Below are 23,882 nucleotides of genomic sequence, written 5' to 3' on the forward strand. Positions count from 1 at the left end.
TTACAAAATGAAAAAAAAGGGAGCTCAATTTTCTCCAATTTCTCAGCAGTTATAAATTGCTATTTTTTTCGAATCTAAAAAATTGTTGAAAATTTATTTATATTATGTTATTTTATATATAAAATAGCTAATAATATAATTAATTAATAAATTTAATAAATTTGCAAAATAATTCCACTCAAAAAAATTTGAATTACAAAAATAATTAATCTTAAAATTAATGTAATGAAATATTTTTAATAATATGATTAATTTAATTTTATAATACAGTTGATTAAATTTTTGAATAATGGAAATTGAAGAGAATTTTTTTTTTTAATTTTGATTTTATAAAGAAATTTGACGTTTAAAAAAAATGGAAATTGGAAAAAATTTTGTTTTCAAATTTTTCCTTTTTGTATAAAGAAATCTGTATTATTTTCCAGGCGAGACGATACTTGAAATTGATGCTTATAAATATAAGGCAAAGTTTTCACGAGACAGTGGTGATTTCATATATATATATATATATCTATATATTTATAGAGGAGAATTTTTGGAAACTTTTTGGCGCCGATGAAAGTGTGTTTTTGGACGATCAACGACCAAAAAAAAAAGCACAGCGAAACCTGTTCCGCATGATATTTACAGAAGCATGGATGTGAAATTATTGGACGTTCAGTTGATAATAGTTGGCTCACGTCCATTCGGACTGTGAGCTGTTATCCGACCCCCTCAGCGTTTTTCTTGAGTCTCATTTCCGTTTTGCTCGAAACGAATCAAGGCTGATTGTAAACTCAAAGACTTGGCTTTATCGATCCCTTTTTTTTTTTTTATTATATCATTTGGAAGAAACTCTATCACTTCTTTTGAATTTTGGACTTGTTAATAAAACATTCTTCTCAAAAAAAATTGCTGGTCAAATTTTCTTTTTTTTTTCGTCTATTAAAATTTTTTACCAGTTATTTCTACAATATTTCCAAAATTTTCTCTAGAGAAAAGTGGAAAAATAATTAAAAAGAACACAATTTAGAAAAAAATGTTAATTTTTTTTTATTATGTTCCAAAAATTATTAGTTAGAATTTTCATTTTATGGAATTTCATTTGTCATAATTATTTTTGAGCCGAATTTTTGTTCGAATTAGTATGTTGCAGAATATTCATCAAAACGATTTTCTATATTCAGAGAATTTTAATATAATCGAAAATTCACTTTACAGATTACATTACAATGAATTACATCCTTTGAAGGCAAAAAAATAGTAATTTAGAAAAATAAATGTCCATTTATTACGAAATAACCCCAAAAAAATTCAGAAAAACAGTTATAACTTTCAAACAAATTACCGGATCCTTGTGAAACTTGGTAATTATCTCATTTGTAATAAATAACACCCTTTAAAGGAAAATAATAAAAAATTAAGGAAAAGAGGGTATAATTATTATGGAATAACCCGAAAAAAATCCAAAAAATGGTTATAACTTCTAAAGAAATTAACGGATCCTTATGAAATTGAGTAATTATATTCTATGTGATAAATGACATTTTTTTATTGCAGAAAGATACAAAATTAAGAAAAAATATGATATTCATTATGGAATGACCCAAAATAAATGCAAAAAACAGTTATAACTTTCAAAAAAAATTATCAAATCGTTATGAAACTTGGTAATTATATTCTATGCAATAAATAACATTTTTTTATTGCAGAAAGGTTCAAAATTAAGAAAAAAATGGATATTTATTATGGAATGACCCCAAAAAAATTCAAAAAAACAGTTATAACTTTTAAACAAATTACAGGATCGTTGTGAAACTTGGTAATTATGTTCTTTGTAATAAATGACACCCTTTAAAGGAAAAAAAAAATTAAATTTTTAGAAAAGAAGCGCATTATTTTTATGGAATGTCCCCAAAAAAAAATCCAAAAAACGGTTATAACTTCTGAAGATATTAACGGATACTTATGAAACTTGTTAATTATTTTGCACAATTTTCATCAAATAATTACCAAGTTTCATAACGATTCGGTAATTTTTTTTTTGAAAGTTATAACTGTTTTTTGGATTTATTTTGGGTCATTCCATAATAAATATCCTATTTTTCTTAATTTTGAATCTTTCTGCAATAAAAAAATGTTGTTTATCGCATAGAATATAATTACTAAATTTCATAAGGATCCGTTAATTTCTCTAGAAGTTATAACCATTTTTTGGATTTTTTGGGGACATTCCATAATAATTATGCCCTCATCTCCTTAATTTTTAATTTTTTTTCCTTTAAAGGGTGTTATTTATTACAAAGAACATAATTACCAAGTTTCACAATGATCCGATAATTTGTTTGAAAGTTATAACTGTTTTTTTGAATTTTTTTGGGGTCATTCCGTAATAAATGTACATTTATTTTTCTAAATTTCTATTTTTTTTGCCTTTAAAGGATGTAATTTATTGTAATGTAATCTGTAAAGTGAATTTTTGATTATATAAAAATACTAATTCGAACAAATAAAAATTTGGCCCTAGTATAATTAGGACAAATAAATTCCATAAAATGAAAATTCTAACTAATTATTTTTAGAAGATAATCATGTGTCCTATTTTTTTTTCGTTGGTAGAAAAGAATCATAAAAATATTATTCATTTAAATTCAAATTGAAATTTTCGAATTCTAATTTTATCAACTCAAAAATTGAAAAATAAAAAAAAATAACCCCAAAAAAAAAATGTTTTATACATTTCGCTTGATTTTGAATTGACGAAAGTGGTCCCGAGGTAATCGAATGGAAATACAGCTCACAGTAATGTTATGGAAATCCACTCTGTTATGGAAATTTAGTTTTCAATTTAGTCCTCATCGAAATGTATATATATATATATATATATTTGAAAATCCCTCTTGTTAAAGCTACTTTGCTGAAATAATTTTACGTTTTATAGAATATAAATTTTAATATTTCCCCGAGAGTTGCAAATAAAGCGTACGTCCATATGCATTATTGGAATTGGGATTTTGAAGGATTTAGTTTTTAATTGCTGACAGCATATAGTGAACGATTGATGTCTTGTGCGAGTGTATAGAAGAGTGGAGGGGAGGGAGGGAGGAATTTTATTTTATTTTAAATATTTGCTTTCACCGATAGATGCGAAAATATCGTTTAAACAAAATGTCACCAAGTCGCGAAACTTTTTTTTTTATCCCGTATAAATGAAAACGAATCGTTTCAAAAGAAGAAGATTTGTCGTCCATATAAAAAAATACGAGCTTCCAATTTATCTTTATGTCAAGATAAAACGAGGATATGTGCTTGTTTTCAAAAAAAAAAAAAAGTAAAAAATCGATGCCTTAAATTTTCTCTACTCGAATCGAAGAGTAATTTTTGAATCGGAAAAATTGAGCTTATTCTTGAAAACTCTGAATTTAATTAAAAAGGAGGGAAGAAAAAATTTAGTTAAAAGAAATTTTTAAATTAAGGGCATTTTGTCGAACAAACTTTTTTCTGAAAATAAAAATAGGCGATTGGGAAATTGGAATTGTAAATTAGCACCGAAGGAATTAACATTTTAGAATTATTGATGAAAAATAAGAATAAATTTTTGTTCTCGGATACAGCATTTTCTGAAAGTATACAATTAAATTTTAGGTGAAATTAATTATTCGGATTTTGTTGCCAATGTCCTTTCTTTCAAATAATCCGTAGGGCTTTTCAGAAATCGAACACTTAAAGTTAATTGTCCTGAAAATCGATAAAATGAATTTTATATACCTATATAGATTATATAGTCTGTGTTTCCACTGTGCATTCGAAAAAATATTTATTTCAAAAAGTAATCACTTTAATTTATTTATATATCCGAAATGCAATTTTTTATTACTATTCATTTTATTTATTGATTTATCAATTAAATTAATTTTCTCAATTTTATTTTGAAAAATAATAAAAAAAGATCAAAAATTTAATAATTATAAACTTTTATATTTCTAAAAAAAAATTAATAATTTTATTTAAAATAAAAATAACAGCTTTAATGAAATAAATATTTTTTATGAAAATTGATCTGCATTTTGTTAGATCAAGTTTATTATTATTTTAGAATTTAGTATAATATAATAATACATTAGGTATAAATAGAGAAAATGCTTTATAAAAAATTGAATAAATCAAACAAAAAAAATTATGGAACAGACCATATCGAATGCAAAAAAATTTTTGATTTTAATACTCGAAATTTTCTGTGTTATTCTGAATTACTTTCTTTTTTTCTTTCTCCTGATATTATACTTTTTCTTTTTTTTTTTTTTGTTCTTGCATTCGATTTTTTATCTCACAAAATCTTTCTTTCCTGAGTTCAAAAGAATTGTATACCTGCACTTCGTTTTTTATATTCAGATGTCTCTTTATGCATGATATTTTTCACCATACTTAACGAGCACTCGTTCTCTTTACTGACCGTCGTCGTTTTCGCCTTTATATAAATTTTATTCCAATTTTTCTTTTTTTACCTGCTCCATGTATTTCGTAGGCTAGATTTCACTATATCTTTGAAAGATTCTCCTACTGTAAAAATATTGAATAATTTTTAACAAAGTTTTTTTTGTTTTTTTTTTTTTTTTAATAAATTTTTAGTTTTTAAATTACAATTTTTTTTTATTTAAATCCGTAAAGAAGGAATTTTACCACTATATGTTTATTTCGAATTTTTTTCTATTTTTTTTACTTTAAGGTTATGTTTATTTATATGTTTATTTATATGTTTATTTCAAATTTTTTTTCTTAATATTTCTTTTTACTTTAAGGTTATGTTGTACATCTATAAATTTTTACCAATGGAAGTACAATGGAAAAATTCAAGGTCGTCTAACATAACCTTAAAGTCATGTGATTTCACATATAAATATTCTCCGCAGGTTTTTTGGTAAAATATGTATTTAATAAATTGAGCTAAAATTTTGTACATAACTGAAAAATTCTGCTGTGCAAAACTAAATTATATAACTTGTTTTTTTACTTAGGTTATGTTGCCCATTATGTTTCTTCTTTAAAAAAATTAAAATTATGGAAAATTTGATAGAAATAATTATTTCTTTCTTCCATTAATTAAAATTTTCATAATTTTAATCTGTATATTTTTTTTTTGCAAGAAAAATAATAGGCAACATAACCTAAATAAAAAAAAAAGTTAAGGCCAAAGCAGAACAGCTTCGCGAAAGTCGTTCGCGAACGTGATTCATGAGATAGAAAAGGACACAAATATATCTCTGTCCTTTTCTAACGCATGCATCTCGTTCGCAAACTACTTTCGCGAAACTGTTCTGCTTTGGCCGGTATTTTTTTTTGTACGGCAGGATAGTATTTCATTTTCATATGCCAAAGTATATTAAAATTTTGTCAAAAAAATTGCTTACCAATTTGCGGGAATTAACTAAAATCATATTGCCGCCATATGCAATTTTCAATAAACAAATTTTTTGAAAAAAAAATTAATATAGCAATTCCTCGTTCTATTTTTGAGTTCTCCACAAAATTTTAGCTCAATCTATCAAATATTTTGCGAAAAAAACCCACGAAGAACGTGAAATCATCACATAACCTTAAAATTCAATTTTCCTTTCTTTCTGTAAATATGTATATTTTAATATTTTATTTTTTTAATAAAAAATTTGAAAGAGAATTAAATTCTTTTTTGCATGATTTATAAAATTTTCTAAAAAAAAACAAATTTTTTTCTGAAAAATTAAAAAAATGTTTTAAAAAATGAGTTTCTTTCTGAGACATTGTGTTCTAGCAGACGCTATAATTGAGAAAGTGAAATATTGTAGTTGAGAATATATATTATATATATAGTATCACACGCATTATGTACCTTGTTAAATATCAGTACTTGTTTTTTGCGCGTAAAGAGAACTTTTCGCCGATTACAGTACTGGTGCGATTAGTACTTTTGAGCTTGCTTGAGCTTGCATGGCGGGTTGTGGTTGTTTCAGGCCGCAGCAGCAGCCGCTGCAGCATCACCCCTCTTGAAGACGCCATTGTCAACAGCCCAGCAGGCCAGTTACGCGGCGGCAGCTACATACACAGCAGTTGCTGCACGAGCTGCATATGGAGCAGCTGCAGCTGCAGCACAACCAGTCGCAGGATACGCAGCAGTTGCCGGGTAAGACACTTTATAATTTACATCATTTCATATATATTTAATTCCTTTAAAAAAAAAATCCATCAACAATATTCCAAAGTGTATATATAATTATTTTTGCTTCTTTTGTACTAATTATTCATTTTTTCCCTGGCAAAAACTTTCCAAAATGGTAACGTTGATGTTTTTTTTTAGTTTAGAGTGCAGTTACAGCTCAGTTACTTGAGGTGGGTCGTCATGGTAACGTATGAGAGTGAGTGAAATGAAAGTATTCTTTGTTTCTCTCATTCTTGTACGTTACCATGACGACGCTCCTCAAGCAACTTAGCTGTGACCAAGAAGTAGTATAAGGAGCTCCCACTCTATGGGTAGATTTGAAAAAAGTTGAAGACGATTTTTCTTTTTTGTTCGGACCATGCTTATATAGCATCAGCAGCGCCTCTGTTGTAAAAAGTGATGAAACAGTAGTTATAAATGCAAATGGCTGCAAATACATATGAACAACTGATTGATACACGAGAGAGAAGAGTTACGGTTGTGGCTACAAAACTTGTTTAGTAGTTTAAAATATTGTCATGACAACTTTACTAGCAGTTATTGTAACTAAACAGCGTTGAGTTCCGTTTAGTTCACGATACTCAACAATGTTTTTGGCCTCACTCTCTTTTGAGTGAATGCTACGCTACTGCTTATGTTCCCCCACTTTTTATTGAGATATCAAAATGTCGGACGATTCTTTCTCCAAACAGTACACTTTGTTTATGTTTTAATTTAATTTTTTTTGATCTTATTTGAATAAATTTATATTGAAATTATTAGGAATTTATCAACAGTGTGCATTATTATTATTTATTTTTAATGAAACATGAAATATAATCAACACATTATAGGTTATGTTTGCTATGTTCAAAACAAAAGCAGCCATTTTAGATTTTTAACTGATTTAAAGGTTGGCACTATTGTACACTGAACATGTTACTGTTTAGTAAAGCCTACTCTTATATTGGTCCGTCGAAAATTAACAATACTGTTTAGTTACCACAAACGAACCGAGAGTCTTACTCACTATCCAGTTCTCTCCGTGTATCGACGTTTGTGTTTTTTGAAACTGAAATGTGAAAAAATATTAAGTTTGGTTTTACAATGAAAATAAAAGCAATTTGTAAAATGAGCTCGTGCTGTGTCAGTGGTTGTAATTCCTCATGGACAAGAGAAAAGCCATTTATTCAAGGCGAAAACGGTTAGCATTTATAAATAATAATATTTGATTTTTTCCTAATTTATAAAAGGAATTTTGAATTTTTCCCTGATCCAAATGAAAATATTTTAAGATATTTTAAAAACTTAATAATTTTCAAATACTTTTGATAAAACTCCTTGAGTTTTTAATTCAAAATTTCCTAAAATTTAATTATTTTTGACAATAAAAAAATGAAGAGGTACACTATCTTTTAAAATTGAATTATTTAATAATACCTTAACTGTAATTATATCAAAATTCAATTATTTTTTCAATTTCTCAATAAAAACTATTCTAAAGTAATTATTTTAAAAATTACAAAAATTTCTTCAAAAATTTAATTCTTTAAGAAATTTTGAATTTAAAAGTTCTCTAAACTTTAATTCTTATGTGAAGAATGTAAAAAAAATCTCTGGCAATTGAGATTAACAAAAATTTCAAATCTACTTAAATTCAATTATTTAAAAAAATTATTATTATTATTATTTCACTACAGAGGCGTTGCTGACGCTACATAAGCACGGTCCGAACAAAAAAGAAAAATCGCTTTCACTTATTATTCGAAATGAGAGCTCCTTATACTACTTCGTGGCTGTGACCGTACCTTTATTAAAAATAAATAAAATTCACTTTTAATGTAGAACAAGAAATTAAATGACTTACAGTTTGTTGTCATCTTTCATAGCAAAAAAAAAAACTTGAATAATAAAGTCGCTCAAGATTTTGAAAACATTTACTCATTTTTTTCTCCCTTTTTTTATCAGCTGTTAAGGCGCTCTCACACCTTTTTGGCTGCCTGCAGGTTACCACGGCAACGCATGAGAGTGAGTGCGACAGAAAATTTAAAAATTTGAATATTCAAATTTTTTGTCGCACTCACTCTCATGCGTTGCCATGGAAACCTGCAGGCAACTAAAAAGGTGTGAGAGCGACTTTATAGTTGCGCGCGACATTTTCTTAAGGAGGTTCAACCCATTAACATAACCTCAAACTAAAAAGTAGTTTTTAACAGAACTAATAATATATTTAAAATTTATTACACGCAAATTCGACATATCAAATTGTACAATTTTAGAAAAAAATTATTTTAAGTTAAAATTTGTTGTTAAATAATAATTAATAAATATTTTGTATTTTTTCTTAAAAGTTAGTGAACAATTCTAATTTTTATAAAGAATGGCTCATTTTTCTTTTTGAAAGATTCTCTACAATTCTGATTTTGTGCTTTTTGTTAAATAATGGTGTGTTTAAAAAATATAAAAAATAAAAATTTTATTTTTTTATTAACTTTTGAACAAAATATTTTTTTAATAAAATTCAACAAACAAAATTGTAGAAAATATTTCAAAGAATAATATGTGCTATTGTTAAAATGCAAAATGTTTATTCAGTATTATTTAACAACAAATTTTAACTCAAAATAATTTTTTCCAAAATTGCACAATTGGATCTGTCGAATTTGGATGTAATAAATTTTAAATATATTTTTAGTTCTGTTAAAAACTACTTTTTAGTTTGAGGTTATGTTAATGGGTTCCACAATAGGCAAAATCGTACCGTTCTAAAGACATTTTTTGATGCGCGCATCTATTGCCAACTGTCCATCTGATTCTTCATTAAAAATGAATTTATTTATTTCGAACAATATTGTTATATGTCGTAAATAAACAATTGCATTTACAAAGAAAATTGCTTTCATAGAACTCCATATTAATAAATAAATTACCAATTTTCATTTTTAAACTCGTAAAAAAAACGAATTTCGGTATCGAATTTCTGTATGAAATTAAAATTGATAAAAAAAACAGAAATGACCTAATTTTGAAATGAATGTAAATTTTTTTATTGGCATTTTATTTACGTCACAATATTAATTTAAAAAAAAAAAACGAAAACAAAATTTAAATGCATTATTGTTTCAATCGCAATTTAAAAATGGAACAAAATTTCCATAAAACGAAATCAAATTAGAAAGCAAAATTGTAATAATAGAAACGAAGACAAATAAAACTTCGAAACAGTATTCACTATAGTATAAATTTAATTTTTAAAATAAATTTTTTTTTTAATTAATAACCTGTATGCAATATTTGATGCAATTAATTTTTTTTAATTTTCTAAATTTATAATTTAAGTGAATTAAAATTTTTTTTTGAAAATTGAAAAAAAACCATTCTCAAATGACTATATGGAAAGTTTTTGCATGCGATTTGTTTATCTCTTTATTGTATATTCTAATTTGCTTTTTAACAATGAATGAATGATTCCTTGCAGCAGAAGTCGACCAATAGGTCGAGCACTACGTAGTCGAAATCCCAAAGATGAATGTGATATCATGTGTGAAAATCCCATGAAAAAACACTGACTAAATTCGTAAGATTTTTCCTTTTCCAAATCAAAAACCTCATCAAAATATCCTTTAAAAGAAAGAAAAGAAAATAAAAATTAGGAAACAAAATAAGAGACATTGTTCTTAACAATTTTCAAATTTTTCAGTTATGGTCGTGAATATGCTGATCCTTACCTTGGACATGGTATTGGACCTGTTGCTGGTTATGGGGTAAGTTTCAAAGTATCTTCATATAAAAATCTTGAAAAAAAAATTTATTTTATTCAAATAAATATTTATAAAATACTTATTATTTGAGTTAATTAAATGGTATTTGTTTTTCAAATATAGAAATTTTTTGCTTCAAATACAGTTTATTTAATTCAAATAAAAATTATTTGGTTCAAGTGAAAATTTATTTTGTTCGAGTAAAAAAATTATTAGAAAATTAACATTTTGCAAATTTGAAACTGTGTTTTTTTAGAAGTATATTTTTGCTACAATTTAAATTTTAAATTAAATTAGAAAACAGAACCGTACTGTTTATAATGGAATAAAATTTTCATTTTCGAATTTTGAATCGCGCGAATCAAATTTACAGTAGAATTAAAATTTTGGAAACTCAATGAATTTTCACTTAAAATTTATTTTGAAAATAAACTCGTAATTATCTAAAATTATAAACAGTGACATAAATTTTGATTGATTTCTATAATTTATATAGAAAAAGATTTAAAAATTTGAAAATTGAATTCAAATTTAAGCAAAAATTAAAATTCGAAAACAGAATCAAATTTCAGGGTGTTTAGCGGATTTTTAAATCCTTAAAAAGTAATTGAATTTTACTTAACAACATTTTTAGCTATAAAAATTTTCGTTTAGCAGAATTTTTATTTTATTATTAAGTTTATTATTAATTTATTTTACATGACTTTTTAGTTAGAAGCATTTTAATTAATTCGAATTTTAATTTAACAGAATTCTAATTCAATCAAATTTTATGTGATTTGAATTTTTAACTGACAGAAATTCAAATAAACCGAATTTTAATTTGTCCGAAATTACAAATGGCCGAACGAACAAAAGATAGAGATTTCAGTTTAATTTTTCTGTCGTTTGTTTCTTCGGCCATTTGTAATTTCAACCAAATGGAAATTCGGCGTCTTAAAAATTCGTACAAATAAAAATTCGGACAAATTAAAATTCGGCGAATTGGAATTTCTGCGTCATTTAAAAATTCTCACATAAAATTCGTTTGAATAAGAATTCTGTTAAATTGAAATTCAATTAAATTAAAAATTCTTTTAAATAAAAAGTCATGTAAATTAAATGAATATAAAATAATAAAAATTCTGCTAAAGAAAAATTAGGTAATTAAAAATTTTCTTAATTAAAAATTCGTAAAAAAAAACAAATTCTGTCAAATTTTATTTCGAAAATTGAAAATTCATCTAAAATATTTAATTTATTTAAATCTAAATTATTTCTAATAAAATAGTAAAAATTCTAATGAAATATTAATAAAAAAAAATTATTTCACAGGCGACTGTCTATCGAGGTGGATACAACAGGTTCACACCTTATTAAGGAAATAAGGAAGCACATCAAAGCCTTCCAGTAAAAAAAAATAATTACATCCAGCAAAAATCATGACCAGAAAGAAACACACAATCATCAAAATCCATTACAAAAAGAAAAGAAAAATAACACGATGCCTGAACCTTCTGATCTGTCGATGTCATTTTATAAAAAAAAAAAAATTAAACACTTCAAGACATCAATAATTCAAGTTCTTTCAAGATGGGAACTTATTCTTCAGCGCATCAATCGTAAATTTTCATCTCTTACACATTGTGACGAATATTGTACGTCGAATTAAGCCAAATTATAATGATAGTAATTCTCGATTAGATAATAGAAAAAGTCACACAGAGAAAGATGCGTTAAGGAGAGCCTCGATTAAATTCTCATTTATATTTATATTTTTTTTTCTCTTGATGTTGTATCGTTCAAATAGAAATTGTCAGCTCGTTTCCAAAAAAAAAAAAAAAGAAAATGGCAGCCATAATTGACATAAATTAAAGGTTCAGACGTCGTGAAATAATTGTACAATTCGTGAAAATGAATTGTAAAAAAAAAATGAATATATAGTTGTATAGTCAAATTTACAAAAGACTTGGAAACTATTTTGTAGATAATCTAAGGAGACTTTTTTTGTACAAAGCTTAACTTCTTAGATATTTTTTTTTTAGTAGCCTTTTTTTACTTGTTTATTTTTTTTATATATATATTTTTTTTTGTTCATAATTTACAAATGGCTAAAATAGATTTTGAGCCACGTTGAGAAAGAAAGAGAGCGAGAGATTAGTATAAATAATAGTCGATTTGGCTGCCGTTCTTAAAAGAACGAAATCTGATTGATTTCCGTCTGAACGAATTTGCAACGTTCGCGAAAGTCAGAAAAATTCCGATTGTTTTTTTTTTTTTCTTTAGGAACGCGCAAAAGTTGGTAGATTTCCATGCCAAATATATGTGAGTGTGTATGTGTGTATGTAGATTGCGAACCAAACGTTAAGTACTGTAGTGTAGATTTTATTATTATTGATATAATAATAATAATCTAGACCGAACTACCGGATTCTGGTAAACAGGGTCTAGTCACTATTCTCTACCGGGTTCTAATCAAACGATTTTACTCATAGTTTTGCATTCGATATTACTATTAATGATCCTAACACTGTATAGATAATTTCACTCTATATATATTTATATAAAATATATAATACGTCAAACACTCCCAAGAAAACTGTATCAATCGTTTATTTCACTTCTAAATTGACGTTCGACAATTTTTCATTTATCTTTTTTTTGGCGCTTTTCATTTTTCTCTATTTGAAATTTATTCATTTATTTCTTTTTAGCGATTTGAAATAGAATTTAAAATAGAATTAAAAAAAAAAAATGAATTTACAACAGAATTTGAAACAAAATTTTAAAAAATAATTTCAAACAGAATTCCAAATAGAATTTAAAACAGAATTTCAAATATTTTATTTCAATCGAATTGATTCTGAAATTCGAAATTAACAACGAAACAAAATAAATATCGAAACGAAAGAAATTTAAAAACAAAATTTGATAAATATTTTGTAATTTAAAAATTTAAATAAAATAGTATAAATAGATTTTTAAAAAATTTTAGTCGAACAAATTACGAAACGTATTTATTTTCTACATAAAATTTTTTTTTCTTTTTTTAATTATTATATAAAGACTAATTTTTTTTTAAATTGTTATTTTATACATAGCATTTTTTGTAACAGAAAATTGTAATCTACAAAATAACAAAATTAAAACGAAAATTTATGTAATAATTAAAAAATGGAAAAAAATAACAAAGTAAAAGAAAGAAAAATTTTCAGTTTTCAAAACAAAGAAACTAATTTTGTTTTCAAATGTAAAAAAGCAATTAGACAAAAATGGTAAATAATTAAAGTAACAAAAGTAAAAATATTTGTTTTCTTTTTAAATACAAGTATTTGAAAAAATTTTCTGATACCGAATCGAAAAACTTTTATGTTTTCTTGCTTTGAAGAAACAAAAAAAAAGAAATAATGAAATTTAAATAATAATAATCTAAAAAAATGATTAGATTTCACGAATGTCAATTTAGAACGTTGAAAGCGAAACACCAAAGTGATTTTCCTCCCATTTTCGCCATGAAATCGACGCGTGGGCTACATTAAAAAAAAAAAAAAAAAATGAAAAAAAATAGCTTGAGCGTCGCTTCGAGAAACCAAATCGAACATGTAATTTATTTATTTCTTAGCTAGGCAGTAACGAACATGACACAAATTTATATGACATAATTCATAAATGGATCCATTAAAGTATACGTATATATAGAATCTCGCAGCTAAAGAGGAAAAGAGAGAGACGCTATTATTAAATGATCGAGGTTCGTAACTAAGTATGTACGTGATTGTGTACGTAACTTCTTTTTCTAAAGTTAATTTAAAAAAAGAAAAACTACAAGGTGTGCATGTAAAATTTTTAAAAGCAAAAAAAAAAAAAATATCACTTTTAATCGAACAAGAAAACAAACGCGCAAACGGCTTAGTTCAAAATCGAAAGTAAAAAAAAAATAATTTTGAACAATGCCGATTTAAAACAAGCGAACAAATGGATTTGAAAAGAAAAGTAAGAAAAAAAATTGAAATTAATTTACGCACATTGAACAAGGAATGAGTGATATTCGTTAAATTTATCGTTTATATATAAAAAAAAAAAATAAGTCTGTACGAGTGTTGCTGAGAATGAGAGAAAGACGAATTAGCCAAATATGACAAAGATATGTTAGCAGGTACGTTATGGCTAGAGCCGTTCGTTACGTTTTTAATCTAATCTAAGTTGGCTTTAGAGAAGAAGAAAAGAAAAATCTCCGCATGAGACGAAATCGCACGATCGCCAGATTGTAAATAAAAAAAAAAGAATAACAAGCACAAATCGCGAGAAAGAGGCGAAGGGATTTTGGGGGGAAGAAATAAATCTAGTAGAAGCTAAAAAAAAAAAACTCTTGACATACTCACATAATTTAACGAGCGTAGTTTAACTTACATTTAAATAATGCGAATGTATCTCTGTTACATAAAAAAAAAAAATCAGTCACTGTTACTCTCTCGCGATCGCAAAGACACTCAGAAAAAAAAATTTTACTCTGGTGCTAGAATATTGTAAAATCTGTAAAATGATTGAAAAAAAAACCGTGTAAAAGCAAAAAAACAAATTTTTGAATTTTAAATATTGTAGAAATAATCGGAGCAACTGGGCGATTGCGAGAGACAAAGAACAAAATAAAAAATCGCGACTAGCCCTTTAATTACCCCCTGTATATTATAAAATGTAATTACAATTTATACTTACTCATTAATTGATAATATTTGTCGGTAGGCTATTAAAGTTTAGCGTGTAGTCAATAAGTCAAGCTCAAATTAGGCAATTAAACGCCCCCTGCAGAGCCATTTCTTTTTTTTATTGTTATATATATATTTGTCAATGTGCACAAGAATTTTTTTTTTTTTTTAGAATTTTTTTTTCCATTTTGTTAAAGAGATCATCTTACGACTGGCCTACGCTGTTTATAGTTTCTGTATAGATAATTCGTATGTAACTTACGTTTCTTTTTATATATTCATTTTTGCCATTTAAAAATGATCCTTTTTCTGTCGAAACTTTAATATTAATTATATTGTGCGAACGATTAATTCTCTCGCGATAAAGAATGAAAATCTATGAAAATTGTCAAAAAAAAAGTCGTCTGCGAGTTTGTAATAGTTTCTTATATTATATAAATACTCATTTTTTTTTGTGTAAACCAGTTTTTTTTCTATTAAAACTTTTATCAATTATTTTACTTCTTTTATTGAAATTTTTCTTTTCTGTACTTGAATTATTTATTTTTTTGTCGATGATTTGAAATCGATTACAATTGGAAAAAAACAATTTCCAAAAGAGGAATTTTTAAATAAATTTTAATTGAAAATTAAAATTTACATAATAAAATCAAAAAATAGAAAAAAATAAATATTTCTAGAAGTTAATGCCGAAGTAATATTAGAATAAAAATTTGGAAACAAAGAATCGGAACAAAAATTAGTTCAACTGTGTATTTTTGTATATTTAGAGAAAAAGATGATTTAAATTTTAAAAAAAAGCTTCGATGAAATTTTAAACAATTTAATTTTAAAAACTTCAAACAATTAGAAATTGCAATTTAAAATTTCACCGAAACTTTTTTAATAATTTTAATCATCTTTTTCTTTAAGGCTATGTGATTGTCGCAAAATATTTGATAGATTGAGCTAAAATTTTGTGAATAACTCAAAAATAGTATAAAGATTCGTGCCAAAGTTTATAAATTTATTTTGTCAAAAAAAAAATATATATATATTTTTAAAAAATTGCATATTTAAAGGAAAATTTAATATGTCGGCAATACAATTTTAATTATTTTCCCAAATGTGGAATTTGTTAAGAATCAATTTTTTTCGACATAATATTAATAAACTTTGTCACATGACAACGAATATTTATACTATTTTTGAGTTCTCCACAAAATTTTAGCTTAATTTATCAAATATTTTGCGAGAAAACCTGCGGAGAATATTTTCATGTGAAATCACAACAATCACACAAACTTAAAAATACACAGTTGGACTAATTTTTATTACAATTTTTTGTCTTTTTTTCCCTTAAATTTAATTATTTAAAAATGACTTTCAAAAATAAAAAAAAATGTAAATTTTTAAATTGAGCATTTTTTTTTAAAAAAAGGACGATATTTGAACTTAATTTCATAATTAAAATCAAATTTTTGTAGATGGAAGCCTCTAGAGAACAAATTTTGTTGTCCTAATTAAATATTCGAAAATTATAAAATATTTTTAACAGATTTCTAGTATTTTTTTTTGCAACGAATTTTGATAAAAATATATGCAAACGACTTTTTATAATTTGCATAGAAATTCAAGAAGAGATATTTGTGAATAATTGATTCTTGTATTTTTTTTTTATTTATTTATTTCGATGAAGACAATTATTTGTAATTGAAGAAAGAGAGAGAGAGAGAGATTAAAGTCGATTTTTCAAATTGCAGGGGTCATGTAATTATCGAATTACACAAAAAGAAAAAAGATTTTTGAACCTCCTACTATCGATGCTGGTTTCACATCGTCTAAAGTCTAGCAGTATACAATGTAAAATATTCAATGATACGCACCTTATAATATATATATATATATATATATATATATACGATAAAAAGAAATTTTTAAACAACTAGGCGAATACATGACTACGTAAATGACACATCTTACGAACAACATATCTTTAGCAATACGATGCAAGTTGCTGCCCAAAACTCCATCTAAAAAAAAAAATTAAAATTAAACTCAACCGTGTGTTTTCTATTTAAATAAAAATCATTCATGGAAATCAAATTTCCTATCAATTAAGTATATCTCTCTCTGCTTTAGTATTTATTTTTTGCAGTAATTTCTCTCTCGCAAAAAAAAAAAATTCCACTCCCAATGTCTGGGAAGAGGGGAAAAAAAAATTGACGAGAATGGAGAATTTATTTAAAATGATCTATTTTTTCAATGAATGCTTATAGAAAAAGGAAATTTGACTTCCAAAGAAATGATCACGAGTTGGACAGCATCTTGTTGTGTTTTGAATTATTAAATAAAAAAAAAAAGAGATGTTCCATGACATTAGAGCGTTACATTGTAGAATATGTGCGTGTGTAAAGTATTGAGTGAAAAAAAAATAAACAAAATTAAGATCGAATAAATCAGCCAGAAGTACACTCTCTAATCTTAAAGTAGCATTGAAGACAAAAAGTAACAGCTATGCCATTGTTTTCGCTTCTTGCAGTGTAAATGAATGCAAATGAACAAAAAAAAAAAAAAAAAAATTATATATATATAAAAAAATAAAAATAAACTCCAGTTGTGTATTCACGGTGAACGCTCGTTAACGAGTCTATGCATTAAAATTCTCTGGTATAGAATAAAAACTATGCCATTTAAAAGAGTTGCACACGAGAAATGTTTAATTGACAATTAATAATAATAATAATTGATAAATAAAAAATAAAAAAAAAAAAAAGTAAATATTGTACGACTCGAAATTTTGTTGCAAGTACTGACAGGAATGTAATAAGGTGTCACCGGGAACACCTTTATCAATATCTGATTTGATGATATTCTGTAAGTCTGGACCAGTTGTTAGGTTCTTATTACATACTCCAATAGCGAGTTCTTATGGCGTATTTTCTCTGTATATTGTCAATGTTTATTATTAAATATTTTTCAAATAACTGACTCTTTTTTATTTTCCATGAAAATGGAATAATTTATTATTATTTACATTTTTAATTAATTATTCAGTTGTATAATATTATACATTTCAACTCTTAACCACTTCACTGTTAGAGAAAAAATTGGTATTGTGGTTCCAAAATGTTCAACAAATTTAGACCTAAAAAAAATTCAAAATGGAGGATCCAAAATGGCGGACATTTTTTTATTTTTGCGGAATTTCATAAAAACTTAAAATATAGGGGCTTTTGAGATCGCAAAGGGGTTAATCCAAAAGAATTTGCGAATCCATCCAAAAAAGCGATTGAAAAGTAAAAAGTAATACAATAACAGCTGCGACTTTGTGCTCCCTGCATGCTTCTGCCATCTGACGGCGGCAGGACGTAATGTTTCTGTTATTATATTACTTTGCTAATTTTCGTTTTGCGATCGCGTTTTTGTATGAATTTTTAAAGTAATTAATTTTAATATTCAGGTATAGAAGGACAATTAATACAATAGGGTGTCATAAATGGTTTATTATGAATAGACTTCCAGTCGTCTCTATTGTTGTAATATCCTCTTCTCTCCTTATTTTTATCTTTTGGAATATTTAATATTTTTATTAAATATTTTAACATAAATTAACTTTTAGACCACAATTATGAACCAAATTCGATAACTCTTGAACTGAATTCTGAACGGATTAAAAATTCGATTGATTTCCGACCAAAAATTGAGTCGCTGGATTCTAGAACCGCTTCACTGTTAGAGAAAAAATTGGTATTGGGATCCGAAAATGTTCAACAAATTTAGACCTAAAAAAAAATTCAAAATGGAGGATCCAGAATGGCGGACATTTTTTTTTTATTTTTGCGGAATTTCATAAAAACTTAAAATATAGGGGCTTTTGGAATCGCAAAGGGGTAAAATCCAAAAGAATGTGCGAATCCATCCAAAAAAGCGATTGAAAAGTAAAAAGTAATGCAATAACAGCTGCGACTTTGTGCTCCCTGCATGCTTCTGCCACCTGACGGCGGCAGGACGTAATGTACCTGTTATTATATTACTTTGCTAATTTTCGTTTTGCGATCGCGTTTTTGTATGAATTCAAGTAATTAATTTTAATATTCAGGTATAGAAGGACAATTAATACAATAGGGTGTCATAAATGGTTTATTATGACTAGACTTCCAGTTGTCTCTATTGTTGTAATGCCCTCTTCTCTCCTTATTTTTATCTTTTGGAATATTTAATATTTTTATTAAATATTTTAACATAAATTAACTTTTAGACCACAATTATGAACCAAATTCGAAAATTCTTATTTCTTTTAACTAAGAACTAAATTCTGAACAGATTAAAAATTCGAATAATTTCTGACCAAAAATTGAGCCGCTGGATTCTACAACTTTTTTCTTTTTTAATCACTCGTAGAATATAATAACACGTATTTTCGTTTTTTTGTTTCATTAAGAAATTGTCTGAGCTGTCGCGAGTTGAAGTCAAAAAAAAAACAATGAAAATTTTCTTTTTTAAAAAAACAGTTTTTCTCTTATATTTCGAAAAGGGAAAAAGATGGAAATTTTCTTATTAAGAAAAAAAGATGCGCAATCGAATTCTGTATAAGAATATGCTCGAAAAATATTAAAATTCGAAAAATGAATTTTGAGTGTCCAGAGGACTTCGTTTTTCGGCTGAAAAAATTTACCTGCCCTTCTAGAATCTAGCGGCTCAATTGCATTACAGTGTTTTTCTTTATATAAATTTGTTTAAAAATATAAGAATAATTATTGAATAACAACTTTTTAACCACAAACAGCCTTAAACTTCAATTGTTATATAATTTGTTTATAACAATTTCTAAGTACAAAAACTTTTTTTTTGTTACTTGCCTACCCTCAGACTCTTGGTGTAACTGTAAGTATTTCATTTTTGTCATATTTAGTCTGTTTAAACATTTTTAAATTAAATTTAAAAACCTAAAATCTTTGAATTAAATATTAAAGAATACGTTATCATAGTTATTTTATTTCAAAATATTATTCAGATAAAAAAAATAATAATATTAAGATGGTCGTTTGAGACAAATTTCTCATATTTATTTGTCATCTTGAACTTAACGTTTCAACTCTTAACCGCTTCACTGTTAGAGAAAAAATTGGTATTGTGGTCCCAAAATGTTCTACAAATTTAGACCTAAAAAAAAATTCAAAATGGAGGATCCAAAATGGCGGACATTTTTTTTTATTTTTGCGAAATTTTATAAAAACTTAAAATATAGGTGCTTTTGGGATCGCAAAGGGGTTAATCCGAAAGAATGTGCGAATCCATCCAAAAAAGCGATTGAAAAGTAAAAAGTAATACAATAACAGCTGCGAGTTTGTGCTCCCTGCATGCTTCTGCCATCTGACGGCCGCAGGACGTAATGGACCTGTTATTATATTACTTTCCTAATTTTCGTTTTGCGGTCGCGTTTTTGTATGAATTCAAGTAATTAATTTTAATATTCAGGTATAGAAGGACAACTAATACAATAAGGAGTCATAAATGGTTTATTATAAGTAGACATCCAGTCGACTCTATTGTTTTTATTTGCTTCCTCGTGGAGGAAGCTATGAATTTCTCTAATTGAATTAATTGATTTAAAACATTTCGAGTTAAAAACATTTAAATTGATTAAATTTTTTGAAAAATTAAGAAAATTGTAATACATTTTGGGTATAACATAAACTTTATATATACGAATCGATTTATTTCAATGCAAGGAATTCAATTATTATATGTATTAACTTGAATTTAAAAAAACACAAAATTTTTTAGCTAAAATATGAATTTTTGATTTTTTAATTTTTATTAATTCTTAAAATTTAATTCAAATCTATACTTTATATCCTATACCAATCGATTCGTTTTAATGCAGGAAATTCAATTATTTTATGTATTAACTTGAATTTTAATAAACACAACATTTTTTAGCTAAAATGTGAATTTTTTATTTTTTAACTTTCATTAATTCTTTAAATTTCAATCAAATCTATACTTTATATATACTAATCGATTCGTTTTGACGTGTAAAGAAGACGATTATATTATATATTACCATAAATTTTACTATTTAAAAATTTCTTTAATTAAAAAAAAATTTTTTGGAAAAAAGACGATAAAATTTTTTTTTGGGGGTATTTTTAAAAAATCGTCTCGTCATTTTTGAGAGATTAATGTGATAAATAAGGCTACTAAATTTTACCCAAATCCATTAAAACCTGTTAAAGATATCGTGTTCACAAGAACGATCCACATACACACACATACATCCGGATAATTGATCAGGATATCATATAACATGTTTTTATATAGAAAAAAATTTGTTTTTACCATTTTTAAAAATTTTATAAACGAAAGGACTAAAAAAGCTTCCTTCACGAGGTAGCAATATATAAGGCATTTTACGTGTAATGTCCTGAGTTAAAAAATTGATTTCTTGAAAAAAAGTGAAACGTGGGGAAATTGTTGTCCTACCTGATAGTAAAATATCCACAAAAAATTTTATGACTTTTTTAAAATATTGGGGGAGATAGAGGGGGGTCAATTTTATCAGTTTTCCCTGACACCGCCTACTATTTGAATTTTTTCTTTCTATAACTGCAATAATAAAAATTTTGGCAGGTATATTTTTTGAAGGGTTTTTCATGCTCTTTCCAATGGTGAATTTCGTTTTTAAAAATTTTTGAATTTTGACTTTGATTTTCTGTAATTAATCATAAATTAGCTATTTTCACGTTTTTTTAAAATAAATAATTGCAAACGAAAGCTGAGCTTTTTTCCGATCTGTATATAAATTTTCAGAATGTCGATTTCAAAAAAGTCAAAAATTTTTTTGGTGATATTTTACTATCAGGTAGGACAACAATTTCCCCACGTTTCACTTTTTTTCGAGAAATCAATTTTTTAACTCAGGATATTACACGTAAAATGCCTTCTATTTAGAAAAAAAATTAATTAAAAAATATTTTTAACATTTATTTTTATGTCTAATAAATAAAAAAATAAGTTGTGATAACCCGTGTGGAAAAAGCCACGATATTGCCCGCAAGACTTCGGGGCCCCCGGCGAGGGCGCATGATGGCTGATCCATATGGCGAATCCATGAGAGCCAACGTAGGGGCCCCGCATGGATCGCCCTCATGAAAGATTAGCTAAATTTTCTAAGTCCAAAAGTCAAATATTTTTTTATTACCAAAAAATTAATGTTTACAATGATTCAGAACAACGAATAACGCATTTTTAATTAAAATATATTTACACTTTTTTTGAAAATTCATCTGGGATGATTAATAATAATAATCATAAAGCATATATTTAATTGAGTCGCTGGAAAGTAAAACAACACATAAACTTATGACTCCCATTGAATAAACATGACGGTCAAAATTTTATGTGTGGTTTTACTTTCCAGAGGATCAATTATATTTTATAAATTGCATTTGATTGGAAAATATAATTAAATATCTTAACTTTAAATATTATGATGTTGAGCACTAGTTTTTTTGAGTTAGGTATTTTGTAAGTTCAAATAGCATCAAGAAGTTAGCATTCGTTTTCACGTAGCGTAGTTGGTAAAGCGTTCGGCTCATAGTCCGTAGGTCGTAGGTTCGATTCCCCCCATGCGTTAGATTTATTTATTTCTCAGGTTTGCGTTTAATAATTACTTCTATGTATGAATTAGTTGAAAAATGAAAATATCCGATCATAACATATTTTTTAATTAATTAATTTATTATTACTTTTAATCTATATCCGACAGTTAATTAATTAGAACGTTAATTAATAAATTCAATTTGAGTAAGAATATAATTAAAAATGAAAGAATTAGTAAATAAATATGTTATTTATTCATAATTGAAGCTTATTTATTATTAATTAACTTTTATTATTAATATTGTTGATTAAAAAACATTAAGGCAAACGTGAGGGCCCATGAGGGCGCGCATAGGGGCGCCCTCATCGATGACCATGTCGTTTCCATGAGGAGCCCCTATGGATCACCCATATGCGCCCCTCATGGCATGAGGGCGATCCATAAAGGCCCCCACTGGGGGCCCACATTACTTTTCCATACGGGAAAATATAATATTTATTCCTTAAGTCGATACCTGAGTATGAAACTGTTCTATCTCACAGTGACTGTGAATAACGTGGTATCTCAATTGTTTTGTCTAACCTTTTTTGTAATGTTAATTACATTATATTTCTTGAAATAATGCTTAATGAACTAATATTAATAGTAAAATATATTATTTACATATTTCTTGTGTATTTCATTCATAATGATGTTTTAATTAAACATTATTACCTTTACCTTTACTGTGAGATAGAACAGTTTCATACTTACCCAGATAGCACGGAAACTTCCAGCAAGCTTGCGGCAAGTTCACCGTGCAAGCTTGTCTGAGCTAGCGAAATGTCCCACCCAGGGCAAGCTTGCCGTGAAAGCTTGCTGTAAGCTTTCCAGGAAAGGTTGCTGCAATCTTGCCATGAAAGATTTCTACAAGATTGCTGCAAACATACTAAGAATGATTGCGACAAGCTTGCCGTGAAAGATTGCTGTAAGCTTGCTACGTAAGGTTGCAGGAGAATTTCAACAAGCTTCTGGAAAGGTTGCTGCAATTTTTAAGAAATACATTTTAAATTAAAAAATAATTTATTTGTTTTTTTTTAAATTTGAAAATCCTTGTGACGTTTATTATTATTAATTATGTCCTGTTTATTTTTATTTGGAAACTTAACGAGAAAATTTTAAAAACAAATTTGAGGGGAATGAAAATTGAACCCGGGTTCGACAGACACTAACCAAAGACCCTAACCGAGAACCTACTCGACCAACTAACAGAGAATAAATAAATCTTAAATCTGCAACCTTACGTAGCAAGCTTACAGCAATCTTTCACGGCAAGCTTGTCGCAATCATTCTTAGTATGCTTGCAGCAATCTTGTAGAAATCTTTCATGGCAAGATTGCAGCAACCTTTCCTGGAAAGCTTACAGCAAGCTTTCACGGCAAGCTTGCCCTGGGTGGGACATTACGCTAGCTCAGACAAGCTTGCGCGGCAAGCTTGCTGCAAGTTTCCGTGCTATCTGGGTAGGTGTCGAAGTATAAAAATTTGTCACAATTTATTTTTCAAAAGAAAATAAAAATCACAATTAATTAAAAAATTAAGATAAAATTTGAATTGTTCCTTATTTTTTATATAATATACATAAACAGAAAAAATGACACTAATGTATGCAAAATTGTGTGACATGAAAGAGTGGGAGTCAAAAAAGGTAAAAAAATGTG

At 26.6% G+C, this 23,882-nt stretch overlaps 1 protein-coding gene across 12 annotated transcripts in view; it reads left to right on the plus strand.

Annotated features, from left to right (window-relative positions):
* Positions 1-17,563, plus strand: part of LOC127283950 (RNA binding protein fox-1 homolog 2) — a 410,297-nt gene extending 392,734 nt beyond the window's left edge. For all 12 annotated transcript variants that reach the window (XM_051309148.1, XM_051309145.1, XM_051309146.1 and 9 more), the window contains 3 exons: positions 5,967-6,136; positions 9,852-9,915; positions 11,227-17,563. In XM_051309148.1, the coding sequence (XP_051165105.1) occupies positions 5,967-6,136; positions 9,852-9,915; positions 11,227-11,271 (279 nt within the window). In that variant the 3' untranslated portion in view covers positions 11,272-17,563. The remainder of the gene's footprint in view (positions 1-5,966; positions 6,137-9,851; positions 9,916-11,226) is intronic.
* The last annotated feature ends 6,319 nt before the right edge of the window (positions 17,564-23,882 follow it).

This window comes from Leptopilina boulardi, unplaced genomic scaffold, assembly GCF_019393585.1.
Source record: "Leptopilina boulardi isolate dan_hultmark-lab unplaced genomic scaffold, ZJU_Lbou_2.1 LbouV2_316, whole genome shotgun sequence".
Taxonomy (NCBI): domain Eukaryota; kingdom Metazoa; phylum Arthropoda; class Insecta; order Hymenoptera; family Figitidae; genus Leptopilina; species Leptopilina boulardi.